Source organism: Procambarus clarkii, chromosome 30 (genome assembly GCF_040958095.1).
Source record: "Procambarus clarkii isolate CNS0578487 chromosome 30, FALCON_Pclarkii_2.0, whole genome shotgun sequence".
In the NCBI taxonomy this organism is placed as follows: Eukaryota; Metazoa; Arthropoda; class Malacostraca; order Decapoda; family Cambaridae; genus Procambarus; species Procambarus clarkii.
In genome coordinates, this window is record NC_091179.1 from 22,984,112 (window position 1) to 23,004,540 (window position 20,429).

Below are 20,429 nucleotides of genomic sequence, written 5' to 3' on the forward strand. Positions count from 1 at the left end.
AGAACACCGAGCCAGTCTCTGAACCATGGATAAAACGGGACATGTCAATACGCATCCCGAAGGTCCAGGGACACCATTCGAGCACCTGGCTCCAAAAGAAGATGGATCTGGGACAGAGTAGGCCTCTGAAAGGAGGGGCACTTGTCCCGTTTGACCCATGGGATCAGACAGGACAAGTACAGAATGAACCTGAGGTCCACGCAGTCCCGTTTCGGAACCGGAAATAGGTGGGAAATCCACTGGAGGGACGAGGTCGTTCCAACCACACCCAAGCGAACCCACTCCCAACAGAGCGCAGGAGAAGAGGCCAGCCCCACCAACCCCGAACCTCCCGAAGGAGGAGGAGCCACCCAATGCCACCACAGGCCACACAAAATGACCTGAAAGGCCCACAAATCATGGGACCAGGCATGAGCAACCAGCACAAGCCTCCCCCCCATCACTCCGTCAATGGGATGAACTGCGAAAGGATCGACACTACATGAACCCGACCTCCACACAGAGCGATCACTGCACCAACCAGACAAAGATGGTTCCAAAGGCTGCGCCACCTCTGAAACTGGCACCACTGGCCAACCATGACAGGAGGAACCCCGAGCCCTAGCACAACCCTTCCGGGAAGACCCCCACACAGGCCCCCCAAAGAAGAACAAATCTGACATAAGACAGCAACTGGAAGAGGCTGCCTGCAGATACTGCACCACCACAGACTCTGCAAACAGCCAAGGACACACGCCAGGATGACTCCGGAACCTCATAACGAACCCAGTAAGGAAAAGAAGATCCAAACACAAAAGAAGAAGGATCCGTTATAGAGGCGTAATTTGGGTCACACAGGAGATAAGCTGCAATGATCTCCCGCATCACATAAGGTGGGATGCATGATGCCAAAAACTTCCAGAAGGACGAGACTAAAGAACCCAAGGGAGCATGGAACCAAACCCGGGGATTGATTGATGCCAATTCCAACTCGTACGAGGAGGGAGGAAAAAGAAAACCCCACTCCCTGTAACATCAAGCCTTGCTCGGAGGGTACAAAGACCCAAGCGGGGTCCAATGGGGCCCAAGTCAACCCCTCCCTCGCCCCAGGAACCTCCCCCACGAGAACCCGGGGCCGAGCTGTCCTCCAAGTCCCGTGCCTCAAAAAAAAAGGCAGGAGCGGCCGAAAAAGCAGGAATGAAGGGGGAGGGCCCACTGGTCAGACCCAGAAGCTCTGGCTGAAGGAACATGCTTGAATGCCCCTGTTGCTACACCAGAAGGGGGCATCCCTCAAAACCGCCCGAGTTTCAACACCAACTAAACCCAGCCCCAACTCTGAAACCCTCAGATGCTTCGGAGCTGGAAGCGACTAACATCCCTAAGTTCGGGGTCCCTATAACCAAAACAAGGCAGTCTCACGACATCCAGGGTAGCAACCAACCTGAAACGCTGCAGCAACCTAAACCAAGCATGCAACGCCGAAGCTGCCTGCACCCAAATATCATGATCAGTGGACTGGGTGTATTGGAGCACAAACAAGGAACAAAACTCGCAGGTCTCCAGGTCGAAGGGGTTACCGACACAACAGGCAGCATGACTGAGGCACAACCGGTGAGTGTCACCCTGAGACAAGATGAAAGAGCAACCTTCAAACCCGCTTAACTATTTAACTCATTAACTTAACACGCACGAAGTGAGAGGGGACCCAGGGGGGTCGCATCCATCAAACCAAAGAGCCCCTGCGGGGTTTCCCAGGGCCCTTAGTTGCGTAGTCTCACTAAGGGAAGCCCAAGCAGGGCACTGCTAACCGGCACCCAAAGTTACCAATCAAACTGCTAAAGTTGAACCCCCCTCTGGACATGTACACTCATGGGGGCTTAGTGGAGGACCACCAAGATATAAATGGGTGTGACCAAAACCAAGGGGCAGAGTCCCCACCAGGCAAGAAAACAAACAAAAACAAAAACAAAACCCCACAAGAGAACAATGTGCCCAGGCGGAACAGAGCCGGCTGCTATGAGAGGTGAAAACTAGCTGCACCTGCACCCAAACCAGTGACAAAACTACCCCCTACCCAGAAGCAAAGAGTGGTGCATGAAACAACCCAACTGACTCCAAGGGCGGTCAATCAACGAACAGCAAAGAACCTTCCGCAGGTAGACACCTAGGTGACTTATGGAAGGTGGCCCCGAGCCCCAAGGGCAGTACTTACAGGGCACCTAGGGAAGGGGAACCTAGGTGCATGTAGCCCAAGTACTTGTGAAATTACTCCTGGCTCGTGCACCACTACTGAAACAGTACCTCCCTCACCACAAGGCACAGAACTGGAAATCACAAGAGCCAGAGGTGCACAACCTTGCCAGTTCATATCAGCCACAGAACTGAAAGTTAAATAGCCGGCATGGGGGTCTGGGGCTCCGCCTTTCCCCTCAAGGGGGGGGGGGGTGTTGCATAGACAGCTGCGCAGTGACATGATGTTATGCTCAATTTGCTCATTTGCTCATTTTCATTTGGGGAATTCTGTCCACTAGTTCGGCTTTCAGTAGCAATATTTTAACCAGAATATGTTTTTTTGGGGGTGGGTGCCTGACCCAGTCGATGACAGACATAGAATACTTCCAACCATGTGGGGGTTTCTATAGGCCATTGCTCCTCGTGCCTCCCTGAAAGGGGGAGGGGGGGCAGGTTCTGGCTCGTGGTCCCCAGTAGGCCTAGAACTCCATGTGGATTGACTGATGCCAGCATCTAATACATTCATATCAGCCTGATTAGCTCTGGAGAGGCAACAGAGCTCCCTTCAAAAAAATCATTTATTATGCATATTTATTTTGACCATTGGATGTGATAGAGCAATCATTAATGAATAATTCCATATCAAAATTATACCTATATGACAATTATTCATGACTGAACACAATATAATGGTCAAGAGCTGCACGAGATGTGTAAAGAGGCCTTCTTGACATGTGCATACAGCTCATATACAGGACCAGTGCAAACAAGAAAAGGTATATAGAAAATCAGTATGCATAATTATGCATTGTTACTGAGAGATACAAGACAAATTCACATTTAATTACACACCTTATGTTGATCCTGTGGCATGTGAGCACCAATGGGAGGAAACACAAAATTAGCTTAATTGCCGGCAATCTAAAAGAATCAATAATGGACAAACAAAAGGGACAGAGTAATTTCAAAATGAACTCGGGACATTAATTTACTTTATTGTTATTAAGCTGCAATAAAGCAGAAAACACTAATTTCTTTTACCTGTAAGTTTCGCCACTGTTGCAGCAATCTATTTATCATATATTAAGCACACTAAAAAATTAAAAGGTGACTCAATCTGAATTAAAGATCCCTTGAGAAAATTTGTATACATAATTGTGCAAACTCTTCAGCACAGCATTATTCATTTACCCAGAAAACTAGCATGAAATAAAAATGCCAAAGTACCATTAACTTAATGAAAGTTCCTTTTCCAACATTGCCCGTAGCAGTAGTTACCCCGTCAATTCTACTCTATGGTTCTTGCTAGGATTACTACTGTAGCTGTCTCAAATATCTTCAACCAGAGGTATTCTCCAATTCAACTTGGCAAATGGTACTTTAATCTCAATGCTCATTTTTAAAATCCATAGTCTTTAAAAATATTAAAGTCAAAATGTGTTAAGAGATACCTCCAGTGTTTGTCAATAAACCATTATGATGTCTCAATGCACAAATTTATAATAAAAGTGAACATAAATAGACTCCAGAACAATAGGTAGTCAGTGAAGTCTAGCACAGGTAATTAAAATGATGTTGAATATATTCATTCCTACCTATGAAATTGGCTGCAGATGATTGTGTTCATAAGTTTCAAAATCATATTTTTATTTAGTATAATAGATCTTTAACAACAATATATTATTTCATACAAACATTTTAATTGAAAGTTTAATTTTATAGCCCAAATATAAAGACTGAGTATTTTATGCAATACACAAAAATGATTGCTGCTTCTTGACAGACATGTCAGTCATGTACGGCATTTTTAATGGCTTGGCTCTGGACAGTTTAACAGCCGGAAAAGTTTCAACTACTAGTCTTGTAGAAAACTTTGGTTTTGGGATAGTTGAGTGTTCCATATCATATATATATGGAACACTTAATTATTCCAAAACCAAAGCTTTTCTCAACACTAAAACTATAACTGTTATGACAGATGACTTTCTATAATACAGTACTGTATATTGCAATTTAAAGTCAATAAAGTTTTGTGTAAAATTAAATTTACTGTGAAAATTAAAAATGTTTTATTTACAAAAATTACTTTCATCATTCTTTAAGTTAATGTATTACTTAAATTTGCCTTTTTCAAGTGCAGTACAAATGTTTCCCCACACACAGGCAAGGTGAATCAGGTAAAGTGAAGAGTAATATAAATTGTGGTATACAAATATTGTATAAAATGGCAATGGTCATAACACTCAACAATGAAGGATGCACCAGTACTTCTAACTTAATTTCAACAGACTATTAAGCAGAAACAAATATTTTTCTGATATTATACTGTATAATACAGTACTTCTCAAATTAAAGGTTATTAATGAGTAAATACAGGGGTACCTCAGTTTAAGAGTTTAATCCGTTCCTGGAGACGGCTCATATTCTGAAAACTTGTATTCCGAAGCTAATTTCCCCATAAGAAATAATGGGAAATGAATTAATCCATTCCTGACTACCCCAAAAACCCCACATCAAGCTAAATTTTTATACCTAATTCATGTAAATAAACCTACAAAACTATGTTCAAGCTATTACTTACCTTGCTGTTGAATGCTGTAGGCGTATGGAAGATGGTGAGGAGGGGGGAGGAGGAGAGGAGTTACTGTTTGGAAGGGGAGTCCCCTTCCATTATCACATCAGGCAGTGAGGACTTCACTGGTGAGCACACTCTGGCACATTTTGCCTGCATACCACTAGGACTTGTTTGTCTTACTAAGAATCTGTCTAAAGACACTTGTTTTTCCCTACATTTTAACACTTGTCTGTAGTAAAAGTCATTGTCATTTAAAAGGTCAATGCAACGGCCTGCTACAGCTTTATCTGTGTGAGTTTTTTTAACAGAACTTTGCAGTTCTTCCCATACTTCACACATTTTCTTAATCAAGAAGGGACATCCTCTACTGCCTCTACTCACAGCTATTTTCTTAGGTTGAACCTTATCAATGGCTTTCTTGAGACCCATGGCGAGATATATAATAACAACTTTTATGCTCAAATGGCCAAAAAACCGACATAAAACTGTAAATCCTTGTGAAGAATTCAGGAGGGATAGTCACTGGGCGGGAGACAATGGTAAACTGAGGGGTGGAGGGGCGACGATCGCCGTACCACCACGCTCTAGGTCGGCCTGAACGCGTATCAACAAACTCGCGTTCCGAGGTAACCCTCGCCTTCCGAGACACATTTTCCGAGGAAATCCGGCTCGTATTCCGAAAAACTTGTATACAGGGACACTCGTGTTCCGAGGTACCACTGTACTATAAATATAACCTAATATTATCATCAAGCTGTGTTCTTCTAAAGTACAGTACTACTGCCTAACTTGGTATATAATACCAAGTTATGTTCAAATTAATTCTGAAGTTTGCAGAAGAAAGCAACTATCGACACGACTTAATAATGGTCCAGGATGGACCGAAATGTTTTGTTTCTCCTTCTGGTGTGTAGTTTGGCCATCATAACTTCAGCCATGATATTGTGACTCTATAATGACATTGATGCAGATGATGAAACATTTATTTAAATCTATTACCAGTAGTTGAATATTAAAGTGTGCTTACCTGCTCCAACCCTGCAGTATCACCAACTGGATTCAAATGATTTCTTACAAGATCTCTAGGTGTTAATGAGGTATGGCGGGCAAACATTATCATTGCAAACAGAGGCACATTTTCTCCATTGTTGTTGCTGATGTGCAGGTCAAGTGCTGTTGTAAGCATATGAAGTTTAATAGCTTCACACAGCTTTACGTCCAGCTCCGGGTCTCCATTTAGCCGAGACAGCACAACACATTCCCGGTTCTCGCAGCCCATAAGATTCATCACCTAGTACAAAATATTATTCAGGTTTTGAGCATGTTGTATGAAATATATATGAACATAAGAAGTTCTCAATGTGGCAATTAGGGAATACATTGAAAAAAACACCATGTGCAAAAAGTAAGAAAAAGAAAAAAAGAAAAAATCAGCTTCTTATCTGGTGAGATGAGTTGCAGTAACCTAGTGGAGGGGGGTTCAATGAGTGTGTTAGCACTAGATTTATAGTTCTGACTAGTAGTGTAGGGAGAGAGGGCTCCAACGATCAAGTAAGACAATTTTATACCTGTGGCTTCACTTATTAGATTACATTATGCAATTTTTGTGTTGAATAATGTGATTTATGTACACATATTTGACAAAAATAGTCACCGAGTATTGCATATAGGCTTACACTGTAAACTTGTCCCTAGAACAGCTCAAAGGAAGTGTCTTGCAACTCACTCCTTTGCTGCTATAGTGTCTAGGAATGACATTCAGAAATATATTCAAATGCTACCAGGAAAGACCAAATCATGATTGATAATCATAGGCCACAAGTACACAATAACTTCATCGTATTGTAAGCAATTAAAAACTATTACAGATTTTTTCATGGGACTGTTTAACTATTACATTCATACAGATGTATTATAATTACATTTCAACCCATCCTCTTGTTTAGATAGTACTTTCTGTAACTATGTGCACCATCATACATATATTGACATAATGGACAATTAGTAGAATTTGGAACTATTCACTTCATAGAGTCCAGAAAAATAAAGCTAAAAACCAAACTTAAATATTCCAAAGCCTAGTATTGCACATATGTACAGTACTATATTAGGCTTTAGATAGCATGTATTAGGCCTAGGAAAGTTAGGTTAGGTTAAGTTTCTTTGTAACATAAATAAAAAAAAACTTTTCCAATTTGTCCAAATTCAATAGTACCGATTTCTACTTTCTAATTGCCTTTTAAGTAAATATATGTATGATGGTCCTCATCATTACTATAAGTACTACCTAAATAGTAGGATGTGCTGCTATATTTACATCATTTGTAGAAAGAAAGAGAGAGATAATAACAAACTGGCAAATGAAGATAACCATCTTTCAACTCTTAATCAATTTGTGTATAGATTCCAGCACCTATTGGACACTGGAACAACTGAGGGGCCCTTCCCAGAAAATACCGTACCTGCAATATTGACAGTTTATAACTATATGAAAATTAATATATAAAACTTACTATGCTATCCAACGCATCCAAGCATTCCCAAAATCCATTGAGTATCTGTTCCTTTGTAAAATTTAGACGATGTCCAAAAGACCACTCACGCAGCCATGTAGCACCCTGATCAAGCTCGGCTGCGAGGCGGGAATGAGTGGTGTGGCCACTTGGTAATGGCAAGCCTAGGGAGAGCACTTGGTATAGGGCAGCACGCACGCCACAGTAGTTGTCACCTCTCACTTTCCGTAAGTGAGCAAAACCAAGTTCAATTGGAATGGCTGAGTAACCCTGAATTCATGAAAAACACATTAATTTTGTGAATACCATATATATAGTATCATTTATTTTACATTAATCTTGTTTCACCAGATAAAAAACAATACGTATATATTATCATTTCTATTTAAAAAATGGTACTAATTTAAGTACCTCCTGCTTAGTTTACATTTGACTGTAAGTTATACAGGAATGAGACTATAATCACCTGTTTAATAATTTGTGCCTTTGGTGTATTTCCCTGCCATTCTGTACTGGCATATTTAGTAAGTTCCATTTTTGGTCCAACAGCTATATGGGTATCTAGAACTGATGTCAGTTGAGAACAGGCAAATGAGTGATCATTATCATTAACAGTGCTTGATTTATTACCCATGATGAGATTATTGTTGATGTTGTTATCGGTGTTATTGCTCGTATAACTATTATTTATGTTTGCGTTAGTGATGGCAGGGTTCCAGTTGTCAACACAATGCAGAGGAGTAGAGGTGCTGCTTCCTGATGATCCCTCTTTTTCTCTGAAATAATTGTATTTCAAAGATTTCTGCAATTGAAAATTTTACTAAAATTTAGAGTAGTAAACTCTTCTAACTCGGCAGATCACTGTAATGGTTACTTTTGGGAGAACCTATATTATTCTAAACTAATTAGAGAAATATGATATGATACTAATCCCTATCTTCATATACAACTGTCTTCTGCTGCCACCGAATAGATTTCTAGAAATTATAAATCATTTACTTCTTTGCACTTCTCGTATTCATAATTCAAACATTTTTCACCTTAAAATGTAAGCATCATCATATTTGATACTGTAAAGCAAGACTTTGCTATTCATGGTGGATATGGTCACCCCAAATAGTATGGACACCCCAAATAGTAGAACCAAGGAAATCACAATTATGTTATATACCCATGAGACAATCATTGAAGCAGCACAGCATTGAAGCAGCACACCTTGTGTATTTGAAAGGAGCATTTGGTGGAGAACTCAATCACCTACACCAGAGTGCATGGGGGTTTATATGTAAAACTTGGCTTGGTTACCAACTTGATGCTCCCAGACTCCTAAGTGGATTCAGTAGCATCGCAGGATGTATAATCTTTTACCATGTCGTGGTCCAGGGGGTAAAGTGTGTAGGTGGGAGTACATTGGTTTGGTCCTAATACTGCTCCAATGATTTTCTCATAGATACATCATGTTATTGTGATTTCCTTGAGCATTTCAAGTGGACCATTGTTTCTCATAGTACTACCATTATCCTTTACACTATCCCCCATTCTCATACCACTCCATTAACCCTCATACTGGCACAATTATCCCTCATACTACCACTGTTATCCCTCATACCATCACCATTATCTCTCATACTACCACCATTATCCCTCATACTATCACCATTATCCCTCATACTACCACCATTATCCCTCATACTATCACCATTATCCCTCATACTACCACCATTATCCCTCATACTACCACCATTATCCCTCATACTACCACCATTATCCCTCATACTACCACCATTATCCCTCATACTAACACCATTATCCCTCATACTACCACCATTATCCCTCATGCTACCACCATTATCCCTCATGCTATCACCATTATCCCTCATACTACCACCATTATCCCTATACTACCACCATTATCCCTCATACTACCACCATTATCCCTCATACTAACACTATTATCCCTCATACTATCACCATTATCCCTCATACTACCACTATTATCTCTCATACTAACACCATTATCCCTCATACTAACACTGACACCATTGTTTTATACTACTACTATTATTATTCCTTATACTACTGTACCACAATTATCCCTCATACTACTACTGCCATAATTATCTTTATCTTCATGAGCTATTCTACAGAAAATACAGTATTGAATTATTAATAGGCACCATTTGTAAATAGGTGTCATTACACAATACAAGTAGATTCATATATATTTATCGAAATTTATCTAGCATTTGTAAAAGTAGAGGGCCTAAATGATAAAACATGCACGGGCAGCCGTAACCGTTGATAAACAAAACTCAAAATACCAATAATCGTGTGCCAAGCATATTATTATAATTTAATGAATTATGAGAAAACCCACTAGGACTATAGGTGGGTGCAAACCTAAAACCCTGGTACTGCCAGTTGTGTACGCTACCACTAGACCACCACTGACTTTCAAAAGTCATCTGAAATCACAGGAAGTCTGGAGCCACCTACCGCAGCCAGTCCAAGTGTTTATGTATGACCAACATGCACTCAGGTGGAAGGTCAAAGTGGTCCCACACCTTATGCTCCAACTTCAGAAACATACAGAAAGAACAGTAACGTGATATATATCAATGAGAAAAATTTCTCGGTGATATATATATCACGTTAATGTGATTTCTGTGTGTTAATAAATGATGTTAAAAAGCTTTTCCACAGGCATTAAAGAAGCTGAGCAAAACTTAAATATATGCTGCTAATAAATAATACAGAAATATTGTTTTATATGGCTGAATTAACCCCAGTAATTGAATAATTATGACAACCTATGAAATACTTGTACCTGTAAGTAACTAAATAATATTTCACTCATTTCTATCAATAGCAACTTAAACATTTTATTGCACTATTTAAAACCAAAACAATGATTCTTTCCAGATCATTTATAGTTGATGTTAGACCAGTACTGGAAGACACAGACCAGCACAAAATCTGCCATGTTTTTCATGTAGTGATCATGTCTCCTCTAAAGTTATTAGGTTTAGTTGCTTTAAACAATTTGTAGATCAGTTCTCCTATTTCATGCTCAAGCCTTGTTTCAAGCCTGTTAATTTTTTGTAATCTTCTCCAGTGCTTCACATGTCAGTGTTGTGATTGGAATGTTGATAATATGGCAGTTAAATTTAAATATCACATCATAATCAACATCTGTAAAAATCCTATTTTGCCTAGTATTCTGTGATCAGTTTTCTATTTTTTTTTTTTAGATACGATAAATCATGGAGCAGGTTTTATATCTGTAAATGTTCAAAATGCTTGCATATGACCTTTAAGTAACTATTCCATGATTATTATTACAAAAATGAGCACTTCCTTTACTTAAAAATATGACTGTACCCTCTTAGTCCCTGTGACACCTACCCCACTAAGTATATTTATGTAAAGTGAAAAAATGTGACTATAAAATTGAGTCGACTTTCACCGCAAGAGATAAATATATATTAGTCTCCTATTATCTGTGTCCCAAAATTTTAAATTGATTTAAAACCATTAATACTGTTATATAATACTTAAAAGGCCTAGTAGCAGCTGACAAACTGGATGCCGGGTTACAGTTACTCTATTTTCAACACTAGCATTATATACAAGACAATTAAAATTGTCAATTATATTAACAATAATATACATTAAAATTATGTTATTTCATAATAATATATTAAGAATGCATTATCTAAAGCATAATACAAAAACAAATTATGTTGAGCTGGGAAAATAAGAATTAGGACATGCATGTGATGAAGTTTCCAAAACAGTTCATAGGGAGAAGTTATCTAAAGTGTAGAAATATGTAAAAAAAAAAAAATTAAAATTATTTGCAAGTTATCTAATTGTGAAGAAACTACTGTGACTTACTATATATAACTCAATCACCACAACCATCAAAAAGCCCTTTTATAACTAATCCTATAACTCTAATGTGACTAGTTTATTAGTACCACATACTGTACTATACTGAATCTCACTTGATTTCGTGCACGGGGGAAAGATGTGCATGTAACGAGGTGTCCAGAAGTGCATCAACACCTTCCATGTACCCACTCTCTTCAGAGCTCCAGTAGCGACGGGCCTTGCTACCAAACTCACCGGGACCAACCCGACGCTCCCATCCAGTGGTTTCAGAATCGGGCGTTGCAGGGGATATTTCTGAACTGCTAGCCAGGCCCGATGAGCTGCAAGCCAAGGTGCAAGCGTGAGACGTGCAATGCAAACATTAAGCAATGGCAACACACAGCCCTTGCATTCTGAGTAGTTTTTATTGATCACACCTTTTGATGATCATAATTTTTCATTATAATATTTACCTTATAATATATATCTTAAGCTGTAATTAACCTTTAACTACAGTGAACAAACATTTATTACAGTCAAAAATCAATTATGTCAATTTTGATTAAAACTGAAGCATCTATAATATAGTCTTATATTTATATGAACTTAGCACATAATTATTGTATCCCAATGTTTTTAATTCATTATAAAATAATAAGGTAATATCCATTGCAGAGGAGCTAATGATGCAACCCGTCCTCTTGCCAATTATATCCCTTTTCGCTCGTATGTGCACTCAGGCTGATAATCAACATACAGTAATTCAAAATGAAATTGGTTCCTGAAAGTGACATACTGTCCCATTTTCTGTTTTGGGTCCCTCTGGCTTAGGCTGTTAGGTTAGGAGAGGAAACTTTCAATTAATGGTTTTCATGATGATTTAAAACCTTTCGAACTTCCTGTCCTCCTAACCTACCACCACAGGACCCTTAACTTGCTTTTTTTTTTTAAATCCAAAATTTAATTTTGAAAATCAATTTCCATTTTGAATTATGTCGATATTTGGCCATTCCGCATACGAGTGATTTTTTTCATTGATTTTCCATTGAAAAGATTCATATTGTGCATAATTCTAATTACAAATAGTAATGCTTATCACGCCATAAGTAAACCATGTGCAAAAAAATAATGCTCCCTTATCTACCAATTATTAAAGTACTGTAATGATAGGCTACATATAAATTATATAATTATGGTAAATTATTGCAAGATTAGCAAGCTAATCCATTCATGTTAATAACTCTTCTAAATCCAACTTTAGTCCAAGATAATCATATGTGATTAGTAAATAGAATTCTTCTGAGAAGTGTGATACAGAAAATTAAAAATTGCCTCAGAATTTCAGATTGCATCATAAAATTTGGGCAATTGCTCAAAACAAAATGAAGCTGCACATGTAGTCAATATTTTTCATGGATATTGTTTTGAAATTTGTATAAATATGAGAAAGGCACATGGAACTGTTCAGCAAAAGGAGTGTGTCAACTAGCAGCAGCAGCACAGCAAGCTGGTCTACTAGGAGTGTAGCATAATGCAGTGCCAAAAATAAAATGTGATACACAGTACTCTTTATGAGGTGAGGCTCTAAGCTATCCCATACCTGGCTGCTCAGATACCATGAGGTATGCAAAGAAAATCCAGGTAAAAATCTGTTAAAACACTAAATATAGTTCTGAAATTTGGTTTTGTACATTTATACCACAAATAATACGCAGTAAATGGGGGTCATTCTAAGTAAAATGAATATTAGGTATGCTATATTCTTCAGAAAAAAATGTGTATTTTCTATTAGCTTATGGCAGCTCCCTGGAGCTAGCATCTCCAATGCATGTGTTATCTACTAGGTGCCATCAGTTACAGAGTTCTCTGGATTACTGGGGACTAGAACCTGGACACAGATTCATAAAGCAGTTATGAAAGTACTTATGAACGTGTACATCTTTCCTCAATCTTTGACGGCTTTGGTTACATTTATTAAACAGTTTACAATCATGAAAAACTTCCCAATCAACTGCTGTTATTGTTATAAACAACATTTTGGTGCTTTGGAGCTCATTAACTGATTAATAATTCTAAACATAGCCGTCAAAGATTGAGATGTACAGGTTCGAAAGTGCTTGTGTAACTACTTTATGAATCCGGGTCCTGGTCCCCTCCTCACAAAGGCACAGGGAGCTGTAGCAGTTATATACAGTATTAAGTTATTCATTTATGCCACTACCAAGGGAAACACCCAGAAAGTCGGTGAGACAAAACAAATCACAGCTGGCTGCATCCAATACCTAAAGACTTTAAGATGTCCACAGAACTTCCTAAATTATGTAGTAAACAATAATCAAAAACGTTATAATACAGCACCTTCTTGTTTTCCCCCACATGCCCCTTCATTTGGGGGGAGGAGGTACTGTCAGAGTACCGATGACAACAAAACGCGTAATAGGAAGGCAAAAGTGGTAAGATGGCCTGCATATATTTCTTATTTATTATACAGTAAATAAAATAAATTAACCAAAAATAATAAAGTACTCTATGTATTGTAATTAAAAATAAGTAAATTAATACATGTGATCCATTCGAGCAAGATCCCACTGTATGTCATTTCACTGCTAAATAAATTTTATATGATCTAAACCTTATTACAGTTCCAACATTTGGTCACATAAATGCAACACTCATGACAGAGCATGGTTACTATACAGTATAAATAATTTCTAACTACTTCGAGCATAATGATCTAGTTAATACAGATTTTTACATACACTACTTACTGTACTGTTGTTAATTTTGAACATGCTGTTTTCATTTGCAATTTTGTACACTTAACTAGAATACTAAAATAAATGCTTAATATGAACAGAAAAAGATAACTGGAATTTGTAATAAGGAATACATTACTCAGGTTCAATACCTTAAAGGACTTAAGTTCAATAAAATAAAACTTTAGCCTAAAAGAGGACTTATCTGAGCAATACCTTTAATTTCTCACTAAGGCAGATCCTACTGACTTCTAGTTAGGATCTGATGGTGTAAGCACTTTGATTTGGGTGAACATTTTGCAGTTCCTGTTGGGTGATACTGGTGCTTGGAAGATATTGAAGATGTAACAATCCAGCCCAAAATGCAGACAGAAAAGTGCATCACAAATTCAAAGGCAATTCCAGTCAAAGTTGAGTATTAGAGAGACAGCCAATCTGTACCCTAGATAATTGCACATAACAACCAATGTTGTTGTTGTTGTGGTGGTGGTACACACAACAACCCGGTTTTTTTAGGCCTAACATAAGATTTAAAACTCATGCGGGTACAAGGGGCTCACATTCTGTTCAACGGGTTTCCAGTAATCGGATGCCTTCTTTGAAAAATTCATGGCACCCATCCTGGTGTGAGAGCCTCAATACTAACATAGCAAGTATGGGTCAACTGTTGGTAACAATGGGTATTGCATGTTTCTGCAGCTCATAGCAATGCCATGCAATTTGTGCAGCACAGCATCATATAATAATGATTAAATAAATATCTGCAATTATTCATCGTTAATACTAACATATAAGACCCTGACAGTGATAAAATCATGTACAAGGGTCAGATATCAGTAAGCCTGAGCCTGACAGCGATGTTTTTAAAGCAAGACAGAAACTGCAAACAGCTGCAGTTTTTGGCCTCTGCACAGCATGCAATGGGACCACATGTTACTTTAAAAAATTAATAAATGTGAAAAATTATTCATATTCCGGATTTAGAGATCAGAGTTGTACCCAGTGATCGTGAATCAGTGACGTCATCATAATAATTCCATGCTCAAGAAGAGCAAAAGTATGCTACATACAATTTTTTTTTATTATTTCCCATGATCAAGGAATGCATTTTAATAATATTTAAAAAAAAAATAATTGTTTTGAATAAAAAAGTTTGGTGCACACCACAGGAGTGTCACATGTAACAACTGACTGTTGCATGTGACAGCAGTGCATGGGTTAATGGCCCTGTTTAGTTGGTGCCATTAGGTATCCAGAACTAAATATTTTTTATAGAAAAAAATTATGTATACATACATACATACTAGGAGAGTACATACACACATACATACTAAGAGAGTACATACATACATTCATACATACATAAGATTTCATACATACGTATGAAATCTTATGAAGGGCCTGACGGCTATGTAGACATCACTCGGGACTGGTAGTCCTAAGGGTTCAAGATCGATCCCCGGTGGAGGCAGATACAAAAGGCAGTTTCTTTCACACTGATACTCCTGTTCCCCTAGCAGTAAACAGATACCTGGGAGTTAGACAGCTGCTACGGGCTGCTTTCTGGGGGTGTGTGTGTAATTACCTAAGTGTAGTCAAAGGATGAGAGCTACGCTCGTGGTGTCCCATCTTCCAAGCACTCTGTCGTATAACACTTTGAAAGTACTGATGGTTTTGGCCTTTACCACCTGCTCGCCTAACTTGTTCCAACTGTCTACCACTCTGTTTGCGAAACTGAATTTTCATATATTTCTTCGACTGCTTTATTTAGTTTAAATCTATAACCTCTTGTTCTTGAAGTTCCAGATCTCAGGAAGTCTTCCCTAAAATTTTTTGATTCCTGTTACAATCTTGTACGTACAGTAGTGATCATATTGCCTCTTTTTCTTCTATTTTCTAGTTTTGGCATATTTAATGCCCCTAACCTCTCCTTGTAGCTCTTGCCCTTCAGTTCTGGGAGCCACTTATTAGTGTGTCTGCACCTTTTCCAGTTTGTTGATGTGCTTCTTAACCACTGCACTGCACAAAGCACCTTTTGGTACTCTGAGAGTTGTATTTTTTTTTAATTAGGCTATATTTTTATGTTATTTAATGTTTTCATTACTCTTTGTATTTTGAAATGGAAATAGTCGAGTTTGGAAATATTTTGACATTATCTTTACCTGAACATTTATAAAAACAACAAAAATATTGTCTTTGACAATTGCACTAAGAATTTTTTGCCAAAAACAGGTGCGCAGTGCAGTGGTTAAGATATGGACACCATACAACCGCTAGATATTCTAACTTTAGTCTAACAAAAGTGTTGAACAATTTCTTTAGTATATCGCCATCCATGTATTTAAAAGCAATTCTGAAGTTAGAAAGCGTAGCATAGGCACCTCGCACAATGTTCTTTATGTCATCCTCAGGTGATAGTTTTCTATCTAGAACCACCCCTAGATCTCTTTCTTTATCAGAATTCTTTAAAGATTTCTCACATAATATATAGGTTGCGTGGGGTCTATGGTCTCCTACTCCACATTCCATAACATGGCATTTATTAACATTAAATTCCATTTGCCAAGTGGTGCTCCATATACTTATTTTGTCCAGGTCATCTTGAAGGGCATGACAATCATCTAAGTTTCTTATCCTTCCTATTATCTTAGCATCATCAGCAAACATGTTCATATAATTTTGTATACCAACTGGTAGATCATTTATGTAGACAATAAACATCACTGGTGCAAGAACTGAACCCTGTGGTACCCCACTTGTAACATTTCTCCAGTCCGATACATTGCCTCTGATTACTGCCCTCATTTTTCTATCAGTCAGGAAATTTTTCATCCATGTTAGAAGCTTACCTGTCACCCCTTTATTATTTTCCAGTTTCCAGAACAACCTCTTATGTGGTACTCTGTCGAAAGCCATTCTAGGTCCAGATAGATGCAGTCAACCCAACCATCTCTTTCCTGTAAAATCTCTGTGGCTCGATCATAGAAACTGAGTAAATTCGATACACAGGATCTTCCAGATCGAAAACCATACTGTCTGTCTGATATAATATCATTTCTCTCCAGGTGTTCTACCCATTTAGTTTTGATTAGTTTTTCCAATACTTTCACAATTACACTAGTCAATGATACAGGTCTATAATTGAGGGGGTCTTCCCTGCTGCCACTTTTGTAGATTGGAACTATGTTAGCCTTTTTCCAACCATCTGCTACGACTCCTGTACACAGGAATGCCTGAAAGATCAGGTGAAGTGGAATGCTGAGCTCAGATGCACATTCTCTCAGAATCCATGGTGAAACTCCATCTGGGCCAACTGCTTTATTCTTACTTAGCTCCATTAGCATATTTTCCACTTCATCTCTAGACACCTCTATACGCTCAATGTTGTTCTCTGGAATTCTTATTGTGTCTGGTTCTCTGAAGATCTCATTTTGTACAAACACACCTTGGAACTTTTCGTTTAATGTTTCACACATTTCCTTTTCATTTTCCGTGTATCTGTCCGCCATTTTTAACCTCTGAATATTATCCTTTACCTGCAGCTTACTTTTAATGAATTTATAGAAAAGGCCTGGATCTGATTTACATTTGTCTGCTATACCGTATATGTGTGTGTGTGTGTGTGTGTGTGTGTGTAATTACCTAAGTGTAGTTACAGGATGAGAGCTACGCTCGTGGTGTCCCGTCTTCCCAGCACTCTTTGTCATATAACGCTTTGAAACTACTGACGGTCTTGGCCTCCACCACCTTCTCACTTAACTTGTTCCAACCGTCTACCACTCTATTTGCGAAGATGAATTTTCTTATATTTCTTCGGCATCTGTGTTTAGCTAGTTTAAATCTATGACCTCTTGTTCTTGAAGTTCCAGGTCTCAGGAAGTCTTCCCTGTCGATTTTATCAATTCCTGTTACTATTTTGTACGTAGTGATCATATCACCTCTTTTTCTTCTGTCTTCTAGTTTTGGCATATTTAATGCTTCTAACCTCTCCTCGTAGCTCTTGCCCTTCAGTTCTGGGAGCCACTTAGTAGCATGTCTTTGCACCTTTTCCAGTTTGTTGATGTGCTTCTTAAGATATGGGCACCACACAACAGCTGCATATTCTAGCTTTGGCCTAACAAAAGTCATGAACAATTTCTTTAGTATATCGCCATCCATGTATTTAAATGCAATTCTGAAGTTAGAAAGCATTGCATAGGCTCCTTGCACAATATTCTTTATGTGGTCCTCAGGTGATAGTTTTCTATCTAGAACCACTCCTAGATCTCTTTCTTTATCAGAATTCTTTAAAGATTTCTCACATAATATATAGGTTGTGTGGGGTCTATGTTCTCCTATTCCACATTCCATAACATGACATTTATTAACATTAAATTCCATTTGCCAAGTGGTGCTCCATATACTTATTTTGTCCAGGTCTTCTTGAAGGGCATGACAATCATCTAAATTTCTTATCCTTCCTATTATCTTAGCATCATCAGCAAACATGTTCATATAATTCTGTATACCAACTGGTAGATCATTTATGTACACAATAAACATCACTGGTGCAAGAACTGAACCCTGTGGTACTCCACTTGTGACATTTCTCCATTCCGATACATTGCCTCTGATTACTGCCCTCATTTTTCTATCAGTCAGAAAATTTTTCATCCATGATAGAAGCTTACCTGTCACCCCTCCAATATTTTCCAGTTTCCAGAACAACCTCTTATGTGGAACTCTGTCGAAAGCCTTTTTTAGGTCCAGATAGATGCAGTCAACCCAACCATCTCTTTCCTGTAATATCTCTGTGGCTCGATCATAGAAACTGAGTAAATTCGATACACAGGATCTTCCAGATCGAAAACCATACTGTCTGTCTGATATTATATCATTTCTCTCCAGGTGTTCTACCCATTTAGTTTTGATTAGCTTTTCCAATACTTTCACTATTACACTTGTCAATGATACAGGTCTATAATTGAGGGGGTCTTCCCTGCTGCCACTTTTGTAGATTGGAACTATGTTAGCCTGTTTCCACACGTCTGCTACGATTCCTGTACACAGGGATGCCTGAAAGATCAGGTGAAGTGGAATGCTGAGTTCAGATGCACATTCTCTCAGAACCCATGGTGAAACGCCATCTGGGCCAGCTGCTTTGTTCTTCCCGAGCTCCTTTAGCATATTTTCCACTTCATCTCTAGACACCTCTATCCGCTCTATGTTGTTCTCTGGAATTCTTATTGTGTGTGTGTGTGTAATTACCTAAGTGTAGTTACAGGATGAGAGCTACGCTCGTGGTGTCCCGTCTTCCCAGCACTCTTTGTCATATAACGCTTTGAAACTACTGACGGTCTTGGCCTCCACCACCTTCTCACTTAACTTGTTCCAACCGTCTACCACTCTATTTGCGAAGGTGAATTTTCTTATATTTCTTCGGCATCTGTGTTTAGCTAGTTTAAATCTATGGCCTCTTGTTCTTGAAGTTCCAGGTCTCAGGAAGTCTTTCCTGTCGATTTTATCAATTCCTGTTACTATTTTGTACGTAGTGATCATATCACCTCTTTTTCTTCTGTCTTCTAGTTTTGGCATATTTAATGCTTCTAACCTCTCCTCGTAGCTCTTGCCCTTCAGTTCTGGGAGCCACTTAGTAGCATGTCTTTGCACCTTTTCCAGTTTGTTGATGTGCTTCTTAAGATATGGGCACCACACAACAGCTGCATATTCTAGCTTTGGCCTAACAAAAGTCATGAACAATTTCTTTAGTATATCGCCATCCATGTATTTAAATGCAATTCTGAAGTTAGAAAGCATTGCATAGGCTCCTTGCACAATATTCTTAATGTGGTCCTCAGGTGATAGTTTTCTATCTAGAACCACTCCTAGATCTCTTTCTTTATCAGAATTCTTTAAAGATTTCTCACATAATATATAGGTTGTGTGGGGTCTATGTTCTCCTATTCCACATTCCATAACATGACATTTATTAACATTAAATTCCATTTGCCAAGTGGTGCTCCATATACTTATTTTGTCCAGGTCTTCTTGAAGGGCATGACAATCATCTAAATTTCTTATCCTTCCTATTATCTTAGCATCATCAGCAAACATGTTCATATAATTCTGTATACCAACTGGTAGATCATTTATGTACACAATAAACATCACTGGTGCAAGAACTGAACCCTGTGGTACTCCACTTGTGACATTTCTCCATTCCGATACATTGCCTCTGATTACTGCCCTCATTTTTCTATCAGTCAGAAAATTTTTCATCCATGATAGAAGCTTACCTGTCACCCCTCCAATATTTTCCAGTTTCCAGAACAACCTCTTATGTGGAACTCTGTCGAAAGCCTTTTTTAGGTCCAGATAGATGCAGTCAACCCAGCCATCTCTTTCCTGTAATATCTCTGTGGCCCGATCATAGAAACTGAGTAAATTCGATACACAGGATCTTCCTGATCGAAAACCATACTGTCTGTCTGATATTATATCATTTCTCTCCAGGTGTTCTAC

At 38.5% G+C, this 20,429-nt stretch overlaps 1 protein-coding gene across 5 annotated transcripts in view; it reads right to left on the reverse strand.

Annotated features, from left to right (window-relative positions):
- LOC138370087 (uncharacterized) overlaps window positions 1–20,429 on the reverse strand; it is a 235,429-nt gene that overhangs the window by 26,716 nt on the left and 188,284 nt on the right. For all 5 annotated transcript variants that reach the window (XM_069334028.1, XM_069334029.1, XM_069334030.1 and 2 more), the window contains 4 exons: window positions 11,307–11,513; window positions 7,766–8,075; window positions 7,300–7,569; window positions 5,814–6,077 (listed from right to left, as the gene is read on the reverse strand). In XM_069334028.1, the coding sequence (XP_069190129.1) occupies window positions 5,814–6,077; window positions 7,300–7,569; window positions 7,766–8,075; window positions 11,307–11,513 (1,051 nt within the window). The remainder of the gene's footprint in view (window positions 1–5,813; window positions 6,078–7,299; window positions 7,570–7,765; window positions 8,076–11,306; window positions 11,514–20,429) is intronic.